This window comes from Hemitrygon akajei, chromosome 11 (assembly GCF_048418815.1).
Source record: "Hemitrygon akajei chromosome 11, sHemAka1.3, whole genome shotgun sequence".
Lineage (NCBI taxonomy): Eukaryota > Metazoa > Chordata > Chondrichthyes > Myliobatiformes > Dasyatidae > Hemitrygon > Hemitrygon akajei.
This window is the reverse complement of record NC_133134.1, coordinates 102,476,830-102,492,267: the sequence shown is the minus strand read 5'-3', so window position 1 is coordinate 102,492,267 and position 15,438 is coordinate 102,476,830. Positions and strand designations below refer to the sequence as shown.

At 46.4% G+C, this 15,438-nt stretch overlaps 1 protein-coding gene across 3 annotated transcripts in view; it reads left to right on the top strand.

Moving 5' to 3' along the window:
* LOC140735873 (threonine--tRNA ligase 1, cytoplasmic-like) overlaps nt 1-15,438 on the top strand; it is a 73,841-nt gene that overhangs the window by 8,565 nt on the left and 49,838 nt on the right. For 2 of the 3 annotated variants that reach the window (XM_073061437.1, XM_073061438.1), the window contains 6 exons: nt 5,398-5,478; nt 5,616-5,806; nt 7,181-7,304; nt 8,000-8,121; nt 12,706-12,823; nt 12,923-12,987. In XM_073061437.1, the coding sequence (XP_072917538.1) occupies nt 5,398-5,478; nt 5,616-5,806; nt 7,181-7,304; nt 8,000-8,121; nt 12,706-12,823; nt 12,923-12,987 (701 nt within the window). Of the gene's footprint in view, nt 1-1,289; nt 1,480-5,397; nt 5,479-5,615; nt 5,807-7,180; nt 7,305-7,999; nt 8,122-12,705; nt 12,824-12,922; nt 12,988-15,438 lie in introns of those variants that run through there. The other variant, XM_073061436.1, reaches the window with a different exon arrangement.

The window sequence follows — 15,438 nt, the reverse complement described above, 5'->3', positions numbered from 1 at the left end:
ACTGGCAGCTGTCCCTGCACCTTCCGGCTGGTTCTGTGGGTCTCAATCTGTTCATTTTCCTCCCTCGATGTTGTCCGATCCCCTGAGTCTCTCTGAGCATTTAGCATGAGTTGTTCTGTGTTATTCCCGACTTTACGGACAGTTCTTGGGGATGGAACCCTGCTGTGACCCCGCCTGTGCGAGGCCTCCAGGGCACAGCACTCCCTCACCACTGCCCCTCAGTCCGTGCTTGCCTTGCTGTGTGGGTGAGTGGTGAAATATGTAGGGTCTCCCCAGTACGGAGAAACTAAAAAAAGCGACATCTAGCATGATGGACACCCGTCACCCGGGACATGCCCTCTTCTCATTGCTACCACCAAGGAGGCGGTTCAAGAACCTGAAGGCACACACTCAGTGATTTAGGAAACGCACACAAAATGCTGGTGGAATGCAGCAGGCCAGGCAGCATCTATAGGGAGAAGCGCTGTGGACGTTTCGGGCCGAGACCCTTCGTCAGGACTAACTGAAAGAAAAGATAGTAAGAGATTTGAAAGTAGGAGGGGGAGGGGAAAATGCGAAATGATAGGAGAAGACAGGAGGGGTGGGGTGAAGCTAAGAGCTGGAAAGGTGATTGGCAAAAGGGATACAGAGCTAGAGAAGGGAAAGGATCATGGGACGGGAGGCCTAGGGAGAACAATTTCTCCTCCCCCACCAGATTTCCGAATGGACAATGAACCCATGTACAATACCTCACTATTTTTTCTCACTTTGCTCTACTTATTTAATTTTTAAAATATCTACATTTATTGTAATTTACATTTATTTTATTATGTATTGCAAAGTATTGCTGCCGTAAATTAACAAACTTCACGACATATGTAAGTGATATTAAACCTGATTCGGTTGCGCTCCATCGGATCCGGAGTAACAATTCTATCATTCTCCTTTACAATCTTATATTAGAAATGGCATTTAAACAATCTTGAATTTTGAGTTGTTGATCGGATGCAGCGAATATTTTTAAAAAAGATACAGCAGACTGCAGGTACTGGAATCTGGGGGGGGGGGGGGTGGGGGGGAGACACAGAAAACGATTTGGAACAGAACTTAAGCTTACTTTCTGAATCAGACCCGGAGGGTGGGCTCTAAATATTGGTAAGAGGTTGGGAGGAGTTTAACTGCAGTAGGTGGACCTGGACTGGTCAGGGAAATCTCTGCGAAATAGCACATCGCCCCCGGATTGATTCACTTGTAGCACCAGGCGGAAGTGCCCGGCACTTGATTGAAGGGGACGGAAACCAATCGAGAAGGGGGACCGCGATATTGTTACATTGTTGGAACCAATAGACGGACGGCTCGGGGTTAGTTATGGCTGCGCACAGCGAGGTGGTGTAATTTAGGCCGGTGGCTATGGCTGCGGTCGGTTGTCGTGTTCCTGTGAGGAGGTTGGCACTTACTCATGACTTCTGTGTATCCTGGATTCGGCTGCGACGTTGCTGGGTCTGTACCACTCTTGACTTCAGTTTAGCCGTTTGAAATACGCTCCAGTCCCAATATACTTGAATTACTTCTTATGGATTACACAGTGCAATCTGTTTTGTAACTGGGACATCCGAACCAGTAATTCCCAAGTTATTTTAGTTACTTTGGTGTCAAACGGAATAACAGGAAGCTCACAACATCCCCTTTTTGTGGCATTTAGAGCAAACTTTTTGCAAGGACAATCGCACGCATTTCCGACACAACTTAGTGTCTTCCTCTTGTTTCGTAATAAATGGAGGGTCATACAGGCTGAAATAAACTTTGGCCCACCATACTCCTGCATAACCTTGCAGTCTAGTTTACCTGCACGTGGTCAGTAACTTGTACCTTGGCGATTCAAGTACTGGTACTACTTAAATGTGTGTGACAATATCTGCCTCTACCAACTCCATAGGCTGTGTGTCCCAGATTTCAACCAGGATATGTTGATAGTGAATAAAGTTATCATAGATTCTAGGAGGAACTTGATCAATTAGGGAAGTGGGCTGAGAAATAGCAAATATATGTGAGGTGGTGTATTTTGTAAAATCAAATGAGGATAGGATTTCTACTATGAGTGGTAGACTAGGGAGTGCAATGAAACGGGGGGACCTGGGAGTACTATAGTTCATTGGTGTTCTAAGGTCGTGAAAAGGGAGTTTAGCACATGGCCTTCATCAACCGGGGCATTGAGTATAGGAGGAAGGCTGTTGCAGTTGCGTAGGTTGTTGGGAAGGTTCACTTGGAGTATTTTGTACATTAATACATCTCCGTATTATAGAAAATACATGATTAAACTGGAAAGAGTGCAGAGGAGATTTATGAGGATGTTGCCAGGACTAGAAGGCCTGAGTTAGAGGGAGATGTTTCTATTCCTTGGAACATAGAAAAATGAGAGGAGACCTCATAGAAATGGTTAAAGTTTTGAGAGGCATAAAAAGATGGATGAGTCCAAAACTGGGGCGGGGGGATGGTGATACAGGTATCATGTGAAAGGGGAAAGATTTAAAAGGAATGTGAGGGGCAACATTTTCACACAGTATATGGATGTTATTGTGGCAGGTACAACAGTATGAATTAAGAAGCACTTGGACAGGTATAAGGAGGGGTACAACACAGGAAATTGGAACGAGATGGATGGACACTGTCAGCATGGTCTGGTTGGGCTATGGGGCCTGTATCCTGCTGTATAACTCTGTGAGAGGGAGAAAGTCAACTACAGTTGCAAGAAAAAGTTTGTGAACCCTTTGCAATTACCTGGTCTTCTGCATTAATTACTTATAAAATATGCCTAAACTAATAACACACAAACAATTGTACTTCTCATCAGTACAGAGTACACCATTTAAACAATCAGTAAAGTACAGGAACCTCTGGGGTGATGCCTTCCACAAAAGCTATTTAGAGTCAGGTGTTCCAGTCAGTGAGATGTAGAGTTGCCTTGCCCGATAAAAAAGACACACAGTCAGGTTACTGACAAAGCCTGCTCTTCTCAAGGAAGATCTGTTTATTTGCACCATGCCTTGATCAAAACAACTTTGAAGAATTGTAGTGATGCATGAAGCTGGAAAAGGCTACTATCACATTTCTAAAAACCTGAGAGTTCATCAGTTCACAGTAAGAAAAATTGTCTACAAATGGAGAAAATTCAGTACTGTTACTACTGTCCTGAGAGGTGGCCATCTTGCAAAGATCGCACCAAGAGCACAATGTGCAATGCTGAAGAAGGTGAAAGAGAACCCAAGGGTAACAGCAAAAGACCTGCAGAAATCTCTAGAACTTGTTTAAAGTCTCTGTTCATGTGTCAGCAGTATGCAAAACGCTGAACAAGAATGGTGTTCATGGAAGAACACCACAGAGAAAACGCGACTCTCCAAAAAAAAACATTGCTGCACATCTCAAGTTTGCAAAAGACCACCTGGATGTTCCACAGTGCTTCTGGGACAATGTTCTGTGGACAGACGATACAAAGTTGCACTTTTTGCAGAAGAGCACACTGCTATGCTTGGAGGAAAAAAGGGCACTGCACACCAACACCAAAGCCTCATTTCAGCTGTGAAGCATGGTGGAAGGAGCATCATGGTTTGGGGCTGCTTTGCTACATCGGGATCTGGCTTGCAATGGTTGAGGGAACAATGAATTCAAAATTGTATCTAGTCATTTTCCAGAAGAATGTCAGGGTAGCGATCTGTCACCTAAAGGTTAAAAGAAGTTAATTGAGATACTGTGGCATTATCTGAAGAGGGCTTTTCAAGCAAGGTATCCCAGAAACAGTTTTGTATGGAGGAATGCTCTGAAGTTCCTAATTGTTGTGCAATATTGTTCAGCAGCTACAGAAAATGTTTGGTGGCGGCTATTGATCTGAAGGGAGCTTCTATCAGTTATTAAATACTAGGGTTCACATACTTTTTCCAGCCAGGACTGTGAATGATTAAACAATGTGCTCAATAAAGACATGAGAAGTACAATTGTTTGTGTGTTACTAGTTTAGGCAGGTTGTATTTGTCTATTATTGTAACTTGGATGAAAATCAGACCACATTTTATGAGTAATTAATGCAGTAAACCAGGTAATTGCAAAGGGTTCACGAACATTTTCTTGCAAATGTAGCTTTTAAGTTTCCTGTCTCTTTTGTCGTTATGCTTTGGACACTCCTACCATGGGAAAATAGTTCCTCCTATTTAACTTAGTAACCCTACCTTATGTAAGGAAATAGAGTGGTGGGGGAGGTAACCAATCAGTGAACAGACAACCTCCTCTGTTGTAAATAGGTTCACCGCAACATCTGTAATGAAGGACTTGTGCCTTCATTTTTGGGACTTGAGAGAAAAGTTTTGCAGCCTTAATAATTTTTTTAAAACCACAGACTATTGTAGTGTCCTGCTCAGTGGAGAGGTGCAGTGGCCAACATCATGGCTGGCACAGTGGCCAGCATAGTGGAACTGCTGCTGAGACACACGGGTTTCGTCCTGCCCTCAGGTTTTAGGTCTTCACATTCTCCCTGTGACCACATGAAGAACTTTTTAAAAAATCAGAATCATAGTTAGGTTTATTATCATGCTGTGAAATCTGTTGGTTGGCAGAAGCAGTACAGTGCAATACATACACATTGCTATAACTTACAATATGAAATGTATAAAACAGTAAAGTAGTGCAGAAAGAGAACAAATATTGAGCTTGTGTAAATCTGATGGTGGATGGTTACGAAAGTAGGAGGTGTGCAGGTTGGTAGGTTAATAAGCTGCTGTAAGTTGCCCTGGTGTGTGAGTGAATGGTAAAGTTGTTGATAAGGTGGAGAGAATTTTTTAAAAAAGAGAGAGGTTAATGCAGACACATACTGGAATCTGGAACAACTTACAGACTATTGGAGGAACTCAGTGGATCAGGCAGCATCTGTGGAGGGAAAGGGCAATTAGCATTTTGGGTTGAGACACTTCAGACTGAAGGGGGGGGGGAGAAGCTGCTTATAAAGAGGTGGAGAGAAGAGGTAAGGCAAGAGGAACCAGGTGGGTGTGGTGGAGAGTGGGGATGATATCAGAAGCTGGCGGGTGTGATGTGGATCCAGGTGAGGGAGGGGGGGAGTGGGAATGTCAGAAACTAGCAGGTGGAAGTGACAAAGGGTTAAAGCTCATGTAATTGGGCAGCCAGTAGTTGGTGTGAACCCGGTGGGCCAAAGGGTGGTGTGTGTGTGTCTCTCTCTCTGTCTGTGTGTGTATATGTATGTATTTTCTGCCCAAACTGTCCTAATCCCCGATGCCCTTTCCGGCACTCCTGCAGACTGTTATTTTCCTATGGGACTTCCACATTTTTTTGATGTTGTTGAGCCTGTTTCCACTGATTTTTTTTTGGTAGTTCAATGTCATCTGTACTCAATAAACTCCTCATTCCCACTGACAGAGCTCTGTTGAAACAGCCCCTTATCGTGACCGTGCGATCAAGCCTGCAGGGAGCCATGGTGAGGACAGTGGTGACTGGCAGGTGAGTATGTAAGGAATAAGGCATTAAGCTGTTTGCCTCTTTCCTCCATTTACGAAGTGAGCCACGTTTCAGGGCTCTCAGCTCTACCCTAGTCCCTCGACTGGAGATGCAAGTTGTTCTCCTGCATCCTCCTTCAGGTTAAGGCATGGCCTCAGTACATCGAGGAGCGGCTCCGGCGATTTGAGAAACTGAAGGAAACCTATGACCAAATCCTGCAAGAGAGAGTTTTGAAGGAGAGCCGGCCGATCAAGATCCGGCTTCTGGATGGGAAGTGTGTGCAGGGAGAGTCGTGGAAATCCAGTCCTTATCACATCTTCAGAGAAATCAGGTCAGAACCACAAATTACTGAGGGATATTAGCACAAGGCAGGGAAGCATCAGAATTATTGTCGTTATTGCTGACATATGTCATAATGTTTGTACAAAAACATAAAATTACCACAAGTTACAAAATAAAAAATAAAAACAGAGAACAAACAAATCGAAATCTGATGGCACAAATGAGGGAAGAAACGGCTTCTGAATCATTGAGTGTGGATCTTTAGGCTCCTGTACCACCACCTCGATGATGGTGATGAGAAGAGGACCTGTCTCGGATGGTGGTAGTTGACATTTCAGGCCAAGACCTTTCATCAGGACTTTTTATCCTGATGAAGGTTTGAAATGTTAACTGCTTATTCATTTCCGTAGATGCTGCCTGACCTGCTGTGTGATGCTTAAATTTATTCTGTGTCTGACCTTGTCCTGTGAGGGTGTAATAGGGCAGCGTTCAGCCAACTTGGACTTTTCTCTTTGGAGCAAAGGGAGGGATGGGAGGTGACTTGTTAGAGAGGCAGAGAGAGAGTGGATAGCCAGAGACTTTATCCTGGCTGGAAATGGCTAATGTAAGGGGGCATGATTTTAAGGGGAATGGTAGGAGGAAACTATAAGGGAGGGATGTTAGAGGTAGGATTTTTATACAGTGTGGTGTGTGTGTGTGGAACACCCTGCTAGATACATTAGGGACGTTTAAGAAATTCTTAAATAGGCCCCTGGATGGAAAAATGGAGGGTTTTGTAGGAGGCTCTGGACCTCAAAATGTACCTCATTATGATCTTGCACTCTATTGTTTAGCAGCATGTTGTGTCCTTGAGCAAGGCACTTAACAACACATTGCTCTGCGATGACACCGGTGCCAAGCTACTTGGGTCCTAGTGCCCTTCCCTTGGACAACATCGGTGGCGTGGAGAGGGGAGACTTGCAGCTTGGGCAACTGCCGGTCTCCCATACAACCCTGCCCAGGCCTGCGCCCTGGAAACCTTCCAAGGTGCAAATCCATGGTCTCTCGAGACTAATGGATGCCTATAAATGTAGGAGGGAAGGGTTAGATGGTTGTCAGCACAACATTGACCAAAGGGTCTATACCATGCTGTAATGCTTTACGTTCTGTGAAATATAGTTCCTGTTGGAACGTGACTAATTCGTACACAGCGAGTTCTGAAGTAGCTTTGTGCTAAAAGTTGTGTGAGTGATATTGCCCGAGTGTGGTTGTTGACCTAGAGGCATCCCTGCTCAAACTAGTGTATGGGACCCTGCATTTCAGAGTCAGAATGGACACGATGGGCTGAATGGCCTTTGCTCCCTCGTGCGGTGACCTGTGATTCAGTAACAGGTGGCAGACCATCGAGAGGGCAGCGCTGACGTATTGCTTGTTGTGTTGTCAGCCGGAGTCTGGCGGCGGGGGCGGTGGTGGCCAGGGTGAACGGAGTGCTGTGGGATCTGCAGCGTCCACTGGAAGGGGATGCAGACGTTGAGCTTCTGCAGTTCGGCAGCGAGACAGCAAATGCGGTGAGTAAAGGGGAGTGCAGAATGTTTACACAACACACCCATCAGCACTCTTCTCCAAGAATGAACAGTCCAGCGAGTTCCATTCCCGCTCCACACAACATGCCTTCCAACCCACTGGCACACTGCTCCCTCACAAGAGAGCTGCCTTGTTTATCTAACTCAGAATTGATGGCTCTTATTTGAAGGTGGGTGTATCTCTGCATTTCCACATCAACCTCCTGGATGACGTGAAAGATATTTCTGAGTGGAAGCTGTATGCCCGACCGATCACGCCACCCACACACAGTCCCAGAGCTGGACCTAGGGCCGTCCTGAGGCACGTGTTCAAGTTGACCACAAACCCCACAGTCCTGAGAGCAGAGGACAGAGTCTCCTGGGTGTCGGTGACCCGAGAGCCCCAGTAATGATAGGCTCTGGACCTCAAAATCTACCTCATTATGATCTTGCACCTTATTGTTTACCTGCATTGCACTTTTTCTGTGACTGCTACACTTTATTTTGCCTTGTTGCTTTTTCGCCCTGTAGAATCTCAGTGCACTCTGTAATGATTTGATCTGTCTAAACAGTGTGCATGACAAGCTTTTCACTGTATCTCAGTACATGTGACAACAGAACCCAGTTCCAGTCTATCAGATGCTCCCCGTATCTTTGACCGTGTGTATGCCAAACCCGTTTCCTCTGTCTGTTCTGCCCAGGTGTACTGGCACTCCAGTGCCCACGTGCTGGGCGCTGCCATGGAGCAGCTCTACGGAGGCTTGCTGTGCCGTGGCCCGAACACTGAGAGCGGCTTCTTCTATGACATGTACATGGAAGGCAGGTGAGCACCACTGTCCCAATGCCCTTCTCGTTAACCTCACCTCCCAGTGGTAATAGTCACAGAAACAGGCCCTTCAGCCCAGAGAGTCCATGCTGAGCCATTAATCTGCCTTGTCCCATCGACCTGCTCCCAGACCATCTATGTACCTATCCAAATTACCCTTAAGTACTGAAGTTGACCCTGCATCCACCATTTCCGCTGGCACTCTCACCATCTGAGTGAAGAAGTTCCCTTCATGTTCCCCTTAAACATTTCAACTTTCATCCTATGACCTTTAGTAATCTCACCAACCCTGCTTGGCTCTCTGTACCCCTCATAATTTTATGTACCTCTAACAACTCCCCTCAAACTTTTACGGTTGAGGGAATAATGTCCCAACCTATTCAGCTTTCTCTATAACTCAGGTCTTCAAGTCATGGCAACATCCCTGTAAATTTCCTCTGCACCCTTTCAATTTTATTTACATCTTTCCTGTAGGTAGGTAACCAAAGCTGACACAATACTCCAAATTAGGCTTTTTATGCGATTTCAACATAACATCCCACCTCCTATACTCAACACATTGATTTATGAAGTCCAGTGTGCCAGAAGCTTTCTTTACGACTATCTACCTGTGACACCACTTTCAAGGAATTATGGATTTGTACTTCCAGATCCTTCTGTTCTACTGCACTCCTCAGTGCCCCACAACTCACAGTATCAGACCTACCCTGGCTGGTCCTCCCAAAGAGCAGCATCTCACACTAACCTGCATTAAGTTCCACTTGGCATTTTTCAGCGCAGCTGATCCAGACCCCACTGCAACCTTTGATAGACTTCCTCGTCATGTATAGATGACAAAGAACAACAGACCCAGCACCCATCCCTGAGGCACACCACTAGTTACAGGCATCCAGTCAAAGAGGCAACCATCTACATCCACTCTCTGGCTTTTTCTGTGAAGCCTACGTCAAATTCAATTTACTATCTCATCTTGAATGGCAAGCGACTGTACCTTCTTGACCAACCTCTCATGCGAGACCTTGTCAAGTGCCTCGCTAAAGTCCATGTAGACAACATCCATTGCCTTGCCTTCATCGACTTTCTTGGTAGCTTCTTCAACAAATGCTCTGATTGGTTAGACAAGACTTACCATGCACAAAACCATGTTGACTATCCCTAAACAGTTCCTGTCTATCCAAATACTTGTATACCTGGTCCCTCAGAGTACCTTCCAATCATTTTCTCTTGACTGATCTCAGTTCAGTGGCCTTATAATTTCCTGGCTTATTCTTAGAGTCTTTCTTAAACAACGGAACAACATTTGCTTTCCTCTAATCATCCAGCACCTCACCCGTAGTTAAGGATGTATTAAATATTTCTGCTAGGGCTTCTGCAATTTGTACATTTGCCTTCCACAGGGTCCGAGGGAACACCTTTGTCAGGCCCTGGGGATCTATCTACCCTAATTTGCCTCAAAAAAGCAAACACCACCTTCTTTCTAATCTGTATACGGTTTATGACCTCGTTGCTGCTTTGCCTCACATCTATACGCACTGTGTCCTTCTCCCGAGTAAATACAGATGCAAAAAACAGTCCATGAAGATACCCTCCATCTCTTCGGCTCCGTGCATGGATTACCACTCTGATGTTCCAGTCATGTCCCTTGCTATCCTTGGGCTCCTCCTTTGCCTTGTCTGCTAGAGCAATCTCACGTTTTCTTTTCCCCTCCTGATTTCCTCCTTAAGTGTTCTGTTGCATTTTTTATACTCAAGTACCCCATTTGTTCCTGCCCACTTATACCTGCTGTGCACCTCCTTTTTCTTAATCAGCACCTCAACATCTTTCGAAAACCAAGGCTCCCTAAATCTGTTATCCTTGCCTTTTATTCTGACAGGAACATGTAAACTCTACTCTCAAGTTTTGACTTTCAAAGGCCTCCCACTTAACAAGTGCACCTTTGTCAGAAAACAGCTTGTCCCACTGCACACTTACCAGATCCTTTCTGGTACAATCAAAATTGGCCTTTGTCCAATTTAGAATCTCTCCCACAAGGACCAGACCTATCCTTTTCCATAATTACCCTGGAACGCATAGCATTATGATCACAAAATGCAAAGTGTTCCCCTACACAAATGTCTGTCACTTGCCCTATCTCATTTCCTAACAGGAGATCTAGTATCGTTCTCTCCCTAGTTAGGACTTCTATGCACTGATTAAGGAAACTTTCCTCAACACATTTAACAAACTCTTTCCCTTCCAGTCCTTTTACAGCATGGGAGCTCTAGTCAATATGTGGAAAGTTATAATCACCTACTTTCGTAACTCTATGGTTCTTGCAACAGTCTACGAGTTCTCCACAATTCATTCCTCTAAATGCTGTAGACCGTTGGTTGGTCTGTAATATAATCCCATTAATGTGATATGTTTCTTATTCTTCAGTTCCACCCATAAAGCCTCACTACATGAGTTCCAGTCTGTCCTGACTGAGCATACCACGACATTTTCCCTGTCTAGTAATGCCACCCCTCCTCCTTTAATCCCTCCCACTCTGACGCCTAAAATAGCAGAACCCCGAAACATTGAGCTGCCAGTCCTGCCCCCTCCTGCAACCAAGCCTTTCAATTGGTGACAGTGTCATAATTCCACATGCTAATCCATGCCCTAAGCTCATCTGCCTTTCCTACAATGCTCCTTGCATTGAAATATATGCAGCTCAGAACATGAATCCCACCATGCTCAACATTTTGATTCCTGACTTTGTATGTAAGCTTAACATTTTTCTCCACAAAGCTCCTCTATCTATTCTGGTGCTCCCAATCCCCTGCAATTCCAGTTTAAATCCCCCCCATGCAGTACTAGCAAAATCTCCTCTCTGGTTATTAGTGTCTGTCCCCATCTCTTCTAGGCAGCTCCCACCTTCACCGGAAGAGAGCCCAGTGATCCAAAAATCTGAAACCCTCCCTCCTACACAGCTCCACAGCCATGTGATCTTCCTATGTCTGGCCTCACTAGCACGTGCAGCAATCCTGAGATCACAATCCTGGAGGTCCTGTCCTTTAACTTAACATCTGACTACCCTGAACTCACTTTGCAGGACTTCATTACACCCCCCCCCCCATTGTTACTGGTACCAAAGTGGACCATGACCCATGGCTGCTCACCCTCCCACTTAAGAATATCGTGGACTCAATCCAGAATGTCCCAGACCCTGGCACCCAGAGGTAATAAACCATCTGGGAATCTCATTCTCATTCACAGAACCTCCTTTCTGTTTCGCTATTCAATAAATCCCCTCTCACTACCACCCCCCCTCCCCCGAGCCACAGAGCCAGACTCAGTGCCAGAGGCCTGACTGCTGTGGCTTTCCTCTGCTAGGTCATTCCCCCCAACAGAATCTGAAGCAGTGTACTTATTATTGAGAGGAATGGCTACAGGGGTACTTTGCACTGGCTGCCTACCCCTCCTGATGGTCACTCAGTTACCTGCATCCTGCACCTTGGGAGTAACTACCACCTTTATGTCCTGTCTTATCAACCCCTCAGCCTCTCAAGTGATCCAGAGTTCATCCAGTTCCATCACCAGCTCCTTATCACGATCTGTTAGAGGCTGTAGCTAGATGCACTTCTTGCAGGTACAGTCGTCAGGGACACTGGAAGTCTCACTACATTCCCGCATGCTGCAAGAGTAGCATTCCAGTGTCGTGTCTGGCACCCCCACTGCTCTAAATGTGCAATAAGAAATAAAGAAAGAATAAATAATGAAAAAAAACTGTATCTACTCGCTTATTTTAAATTCTCTCTCCCATCAAGCAGTCTGGTGTCTCCTTGGTTACCTCTCCATGCCTCCCATACCCAACCCAGTTTTGTCCAAGCACTCTAAACCCATCCCTATCTCTGTGACACCCCCAGTCTCCTACAGCCCCCCTGTCTCAGTGACCCCCTCCAACCCCTACACACATGCCGGTCTCTGTAAACCTCTTCACCCCCATACCCTACTTTATCTTTGTGATCCCTCCTCTCACCCCTACTCCCCTCCCATCTCTGTGTCCCTTCCTCCCCTACACTGCTATCCCATACCTTTCCTCCCTTCCCTGTGATCCCTCCCCATCTTTGTAACCATTTCTCACCCCTATCTCCCTGATCCTCTCTGGCACCTACACCCCTCCTAGTCTCTGTACCTTTCCTCCCTCCCTGTCTCTGACTCGTTGACCCCAATTTGATGGTGGCAGCATTGGCAGTCATGCCTTCCTCTGCCTTGGTTGAGAATTCACTCTCTCCCTTTCCGATGCCTTCCTCCTTGATCGAGGGCTTTTTTCCCTCATCACTCTGCATTTAGGATCTGATCCAGTGAATGTTGCATCATGTGGTACAAGCTGTGGTATTTACTGTGGGTGAGGCTGCATTGGGCTGATGCACTCTCCACAAGTGGTTTCTCCACTTGACTGTGGCAGCTTGCTGTGCAGAAGTCTCTGTCCCTGCACCAGTTGTTGGTTGTTTCAGTAAGGGTCATTAGCACATGCTGCGGGATTTCTACGGGATAGCCCATCTTTTATTTGCCTTATAAGTCACTGCTCCTCCTGCCCATGCTCCCTCTCACAAACAGGCTGATCCCCAGGAGTGACTTCTCCCAGCTGGAAAGCATCTGCCGATCGATGGTGAAGGAGAGACTCCCTTTCGAGAGGGTGGAGGTGCGGAGGGAGGACCTCCTTGAACTCTTCAAGGTATAGCCCGGGCGTGGGGCTGGTGGGGGGGGAAGTCAGTGGTAACAAGGCAGGGCGGGTGATCCTTGGACTTCACTAACAAATGCTTTTCCTCCTCAGTACAACAAGTTCAAGCTGCGGTTTATCGAAGAGAAAGTGACGTCGCCAGTGGCTACAGTTTACAGGTAACTCTGAGTGTGCTGTATGGATAATTTATCTAACCTCTTCTGCCTGTTCCAGTTCATGAAAGCCACTGGCATGCACCCTGAGGTTTAAGGGGTGAATTGACAAAACTTTTCAAAACATGGTATAAAATTTTCGGTGTTACAGATAGGGTGAATGCACACAGTTTTTCTCCTAGATATGGAGGAACAGGCACAAGTTAAGGTGAGAGGGAGAGATCCCCTCCCATAATTATTAAACACGTGCCATGCTGAACTCCCCTTGTCCCATTATTACCAATTTCTAGTCTCTCTTCCTTATCCTACTTACCGTATTTTCTTTCTTTTGTTCACTACAGCATCCTCTAGGGGTAAAACTTGAGAGTTTCAACAAACCCCACTGTGACTTACTCTCTTTACCTGATGCCAGAGGTGTCCCTGACACTCTTACTGGTCAAATCTAATCATTGATACCCATAAGTTTCTGGTTACCATGCCTAAAGTGCCGGGATCATAGAGAGAAAAACTAATCCGCTTGAATTACAGTAGCGCAGATCGCAGTGTATAGAATGGGAGTGGGGCAGAATCTGGTATTGGCTACTCACCTGGAAAGACCACACAGAGCAAATAGCAAACCTACGTTTTGGTGATCACTCCTCTTCAGGAGTTTCCCTCGGAACAGGCGGATACCGGAATCCTCCGTGGTCCGTTCCCGCACCTAAATGTGTGTTGTCAGTGGACCTCCAGGTTCTGTTGAGCACCTTTTCGCTACATCCCATAACAAGCAGCAATTAACTCAGAGTGGGCCAATCATAAGCGTGTTTATTTTGCTTGTAGCAAAGGAAGACTCTCACTGCACAAGAACTGGTGTTGCTCAAGATTTGCAGAATCTCTTGTGCCTTAGCTGCTGTTACACAGTGCTCTTCAAGGTATGTCCCACACTGTACAGGCAGTTAGCTTCCTGCTGTGAGCCTCAACACTGGTGGCTGGGCAATACACGAGTGTTACTGCACAGTGATCAGAAATCGACTTCCATTCTCATGCTCCTCCCTCCATAACCAGTTACTCGGTTGCAGTGAAGTTAAGTTGATGCATTCATTGTGCCTGTGGCTAGGTGGTTGTGTTAAATCCGTGGGAGAGTTGGGTTTTGGGTTTAATCACGGCATTTCTCTGCATCTTCAGTGTGTGCAGTGGCGTGGGGCATTCTTCCATAGAGTTGTCACCCACTTAGCCACGTCAGAGCCGTGCAGTTATTACACAAGACATTCTCCAGATGCTGGAATTCTTGAGCGACACCCACAAAGTGCTGGAGGAACTCAGCAGGTCAGGCACCATCTGTGGAGGGCAAAAAACAGTCGATGTTTCGGGCTGAGATCCTTCATCAATCTGGCCGTTAGTTGCTGTGAAGGAGCCGCAGAATCAGGATGAGTGCAAGCTGTCCTCATAGCCTAGGATTGAAGATCTGGGCAGCTGTTCTTTCACACCAGTGGCCTGCATACTCCTCTGAAACATCTGTGCTGTCTGTATTTAGATGGTGCTCACACACGTTCCTGACCGCGCTGGGTAGGGAGGGATCTGCTTTGAATTGTTCTCCCTCTTGTCTTCACTGCTGTCCGCAGTATTGCAGCCTCCTTGTCCAGCCTGTTCCCAAGCTCCCTCCACACCCCCAGTACAGATCCCCCGCACGTCCCTGATATTACTCACCCTACATTGATTGGGGCACATTACTTCCATGCCATGAGATAAGAAAGGTTTAGAGGGACTTTGGCCTGGAGTAGATGGACACTTTGGTGGGCAAGGAGCATTTGGGCTGAAGAGCCTGTTCCCCAGCTGTATGGTCTATAACAGACCTGCCTTCGGCTGCTTGCAGCTCTTCACCCCCCTTCCTCTCCAGACTTATTGACCAAGCTCTGTTTGCCTGTCCTGATGTGGCTCAGAGTCAAATTATAACTGATAATCCTTCTAGGAAAATGTCTCACAGCATTGTACACACCGAGTCTAACTGTCCAGCCCACAAGCCACACACATGCACACCCCCCCCCCCCCCCCACCTTTCTTGAACTGGGTGGCGGCTGGTGGGATCAATTCAGGAACCATAGACACCCCCTGCAGATGGGGAGAGATGGGAGGGTGGTTGGTGAAATGATTTGCACCTCCCACCATTTACACAGGCTCTCTGTGGGGACGTTTCGCAATGCCATCCCAAATGCTCCTTCCTGATTCAGCGGCTCACGGGGTCAGATAGGGGTGTTGCATTTCTTCAAGGAAACGTTAGGCACATCTTTGAATCCTTCTCTTATCTCTTTTTGGAATTACTTAAGACATGGGACCAAACTTGGGTCATTTGACTCATTGAGTCTGCTCCACCATGACTAATTCTTTCTTTATTCCCATTGATCCTGCCTAACCCTGTAACTCTGCACCTCCTTACCACTTGATAATCTACCAGTGTCTGCCTTAACTACATACCCAATG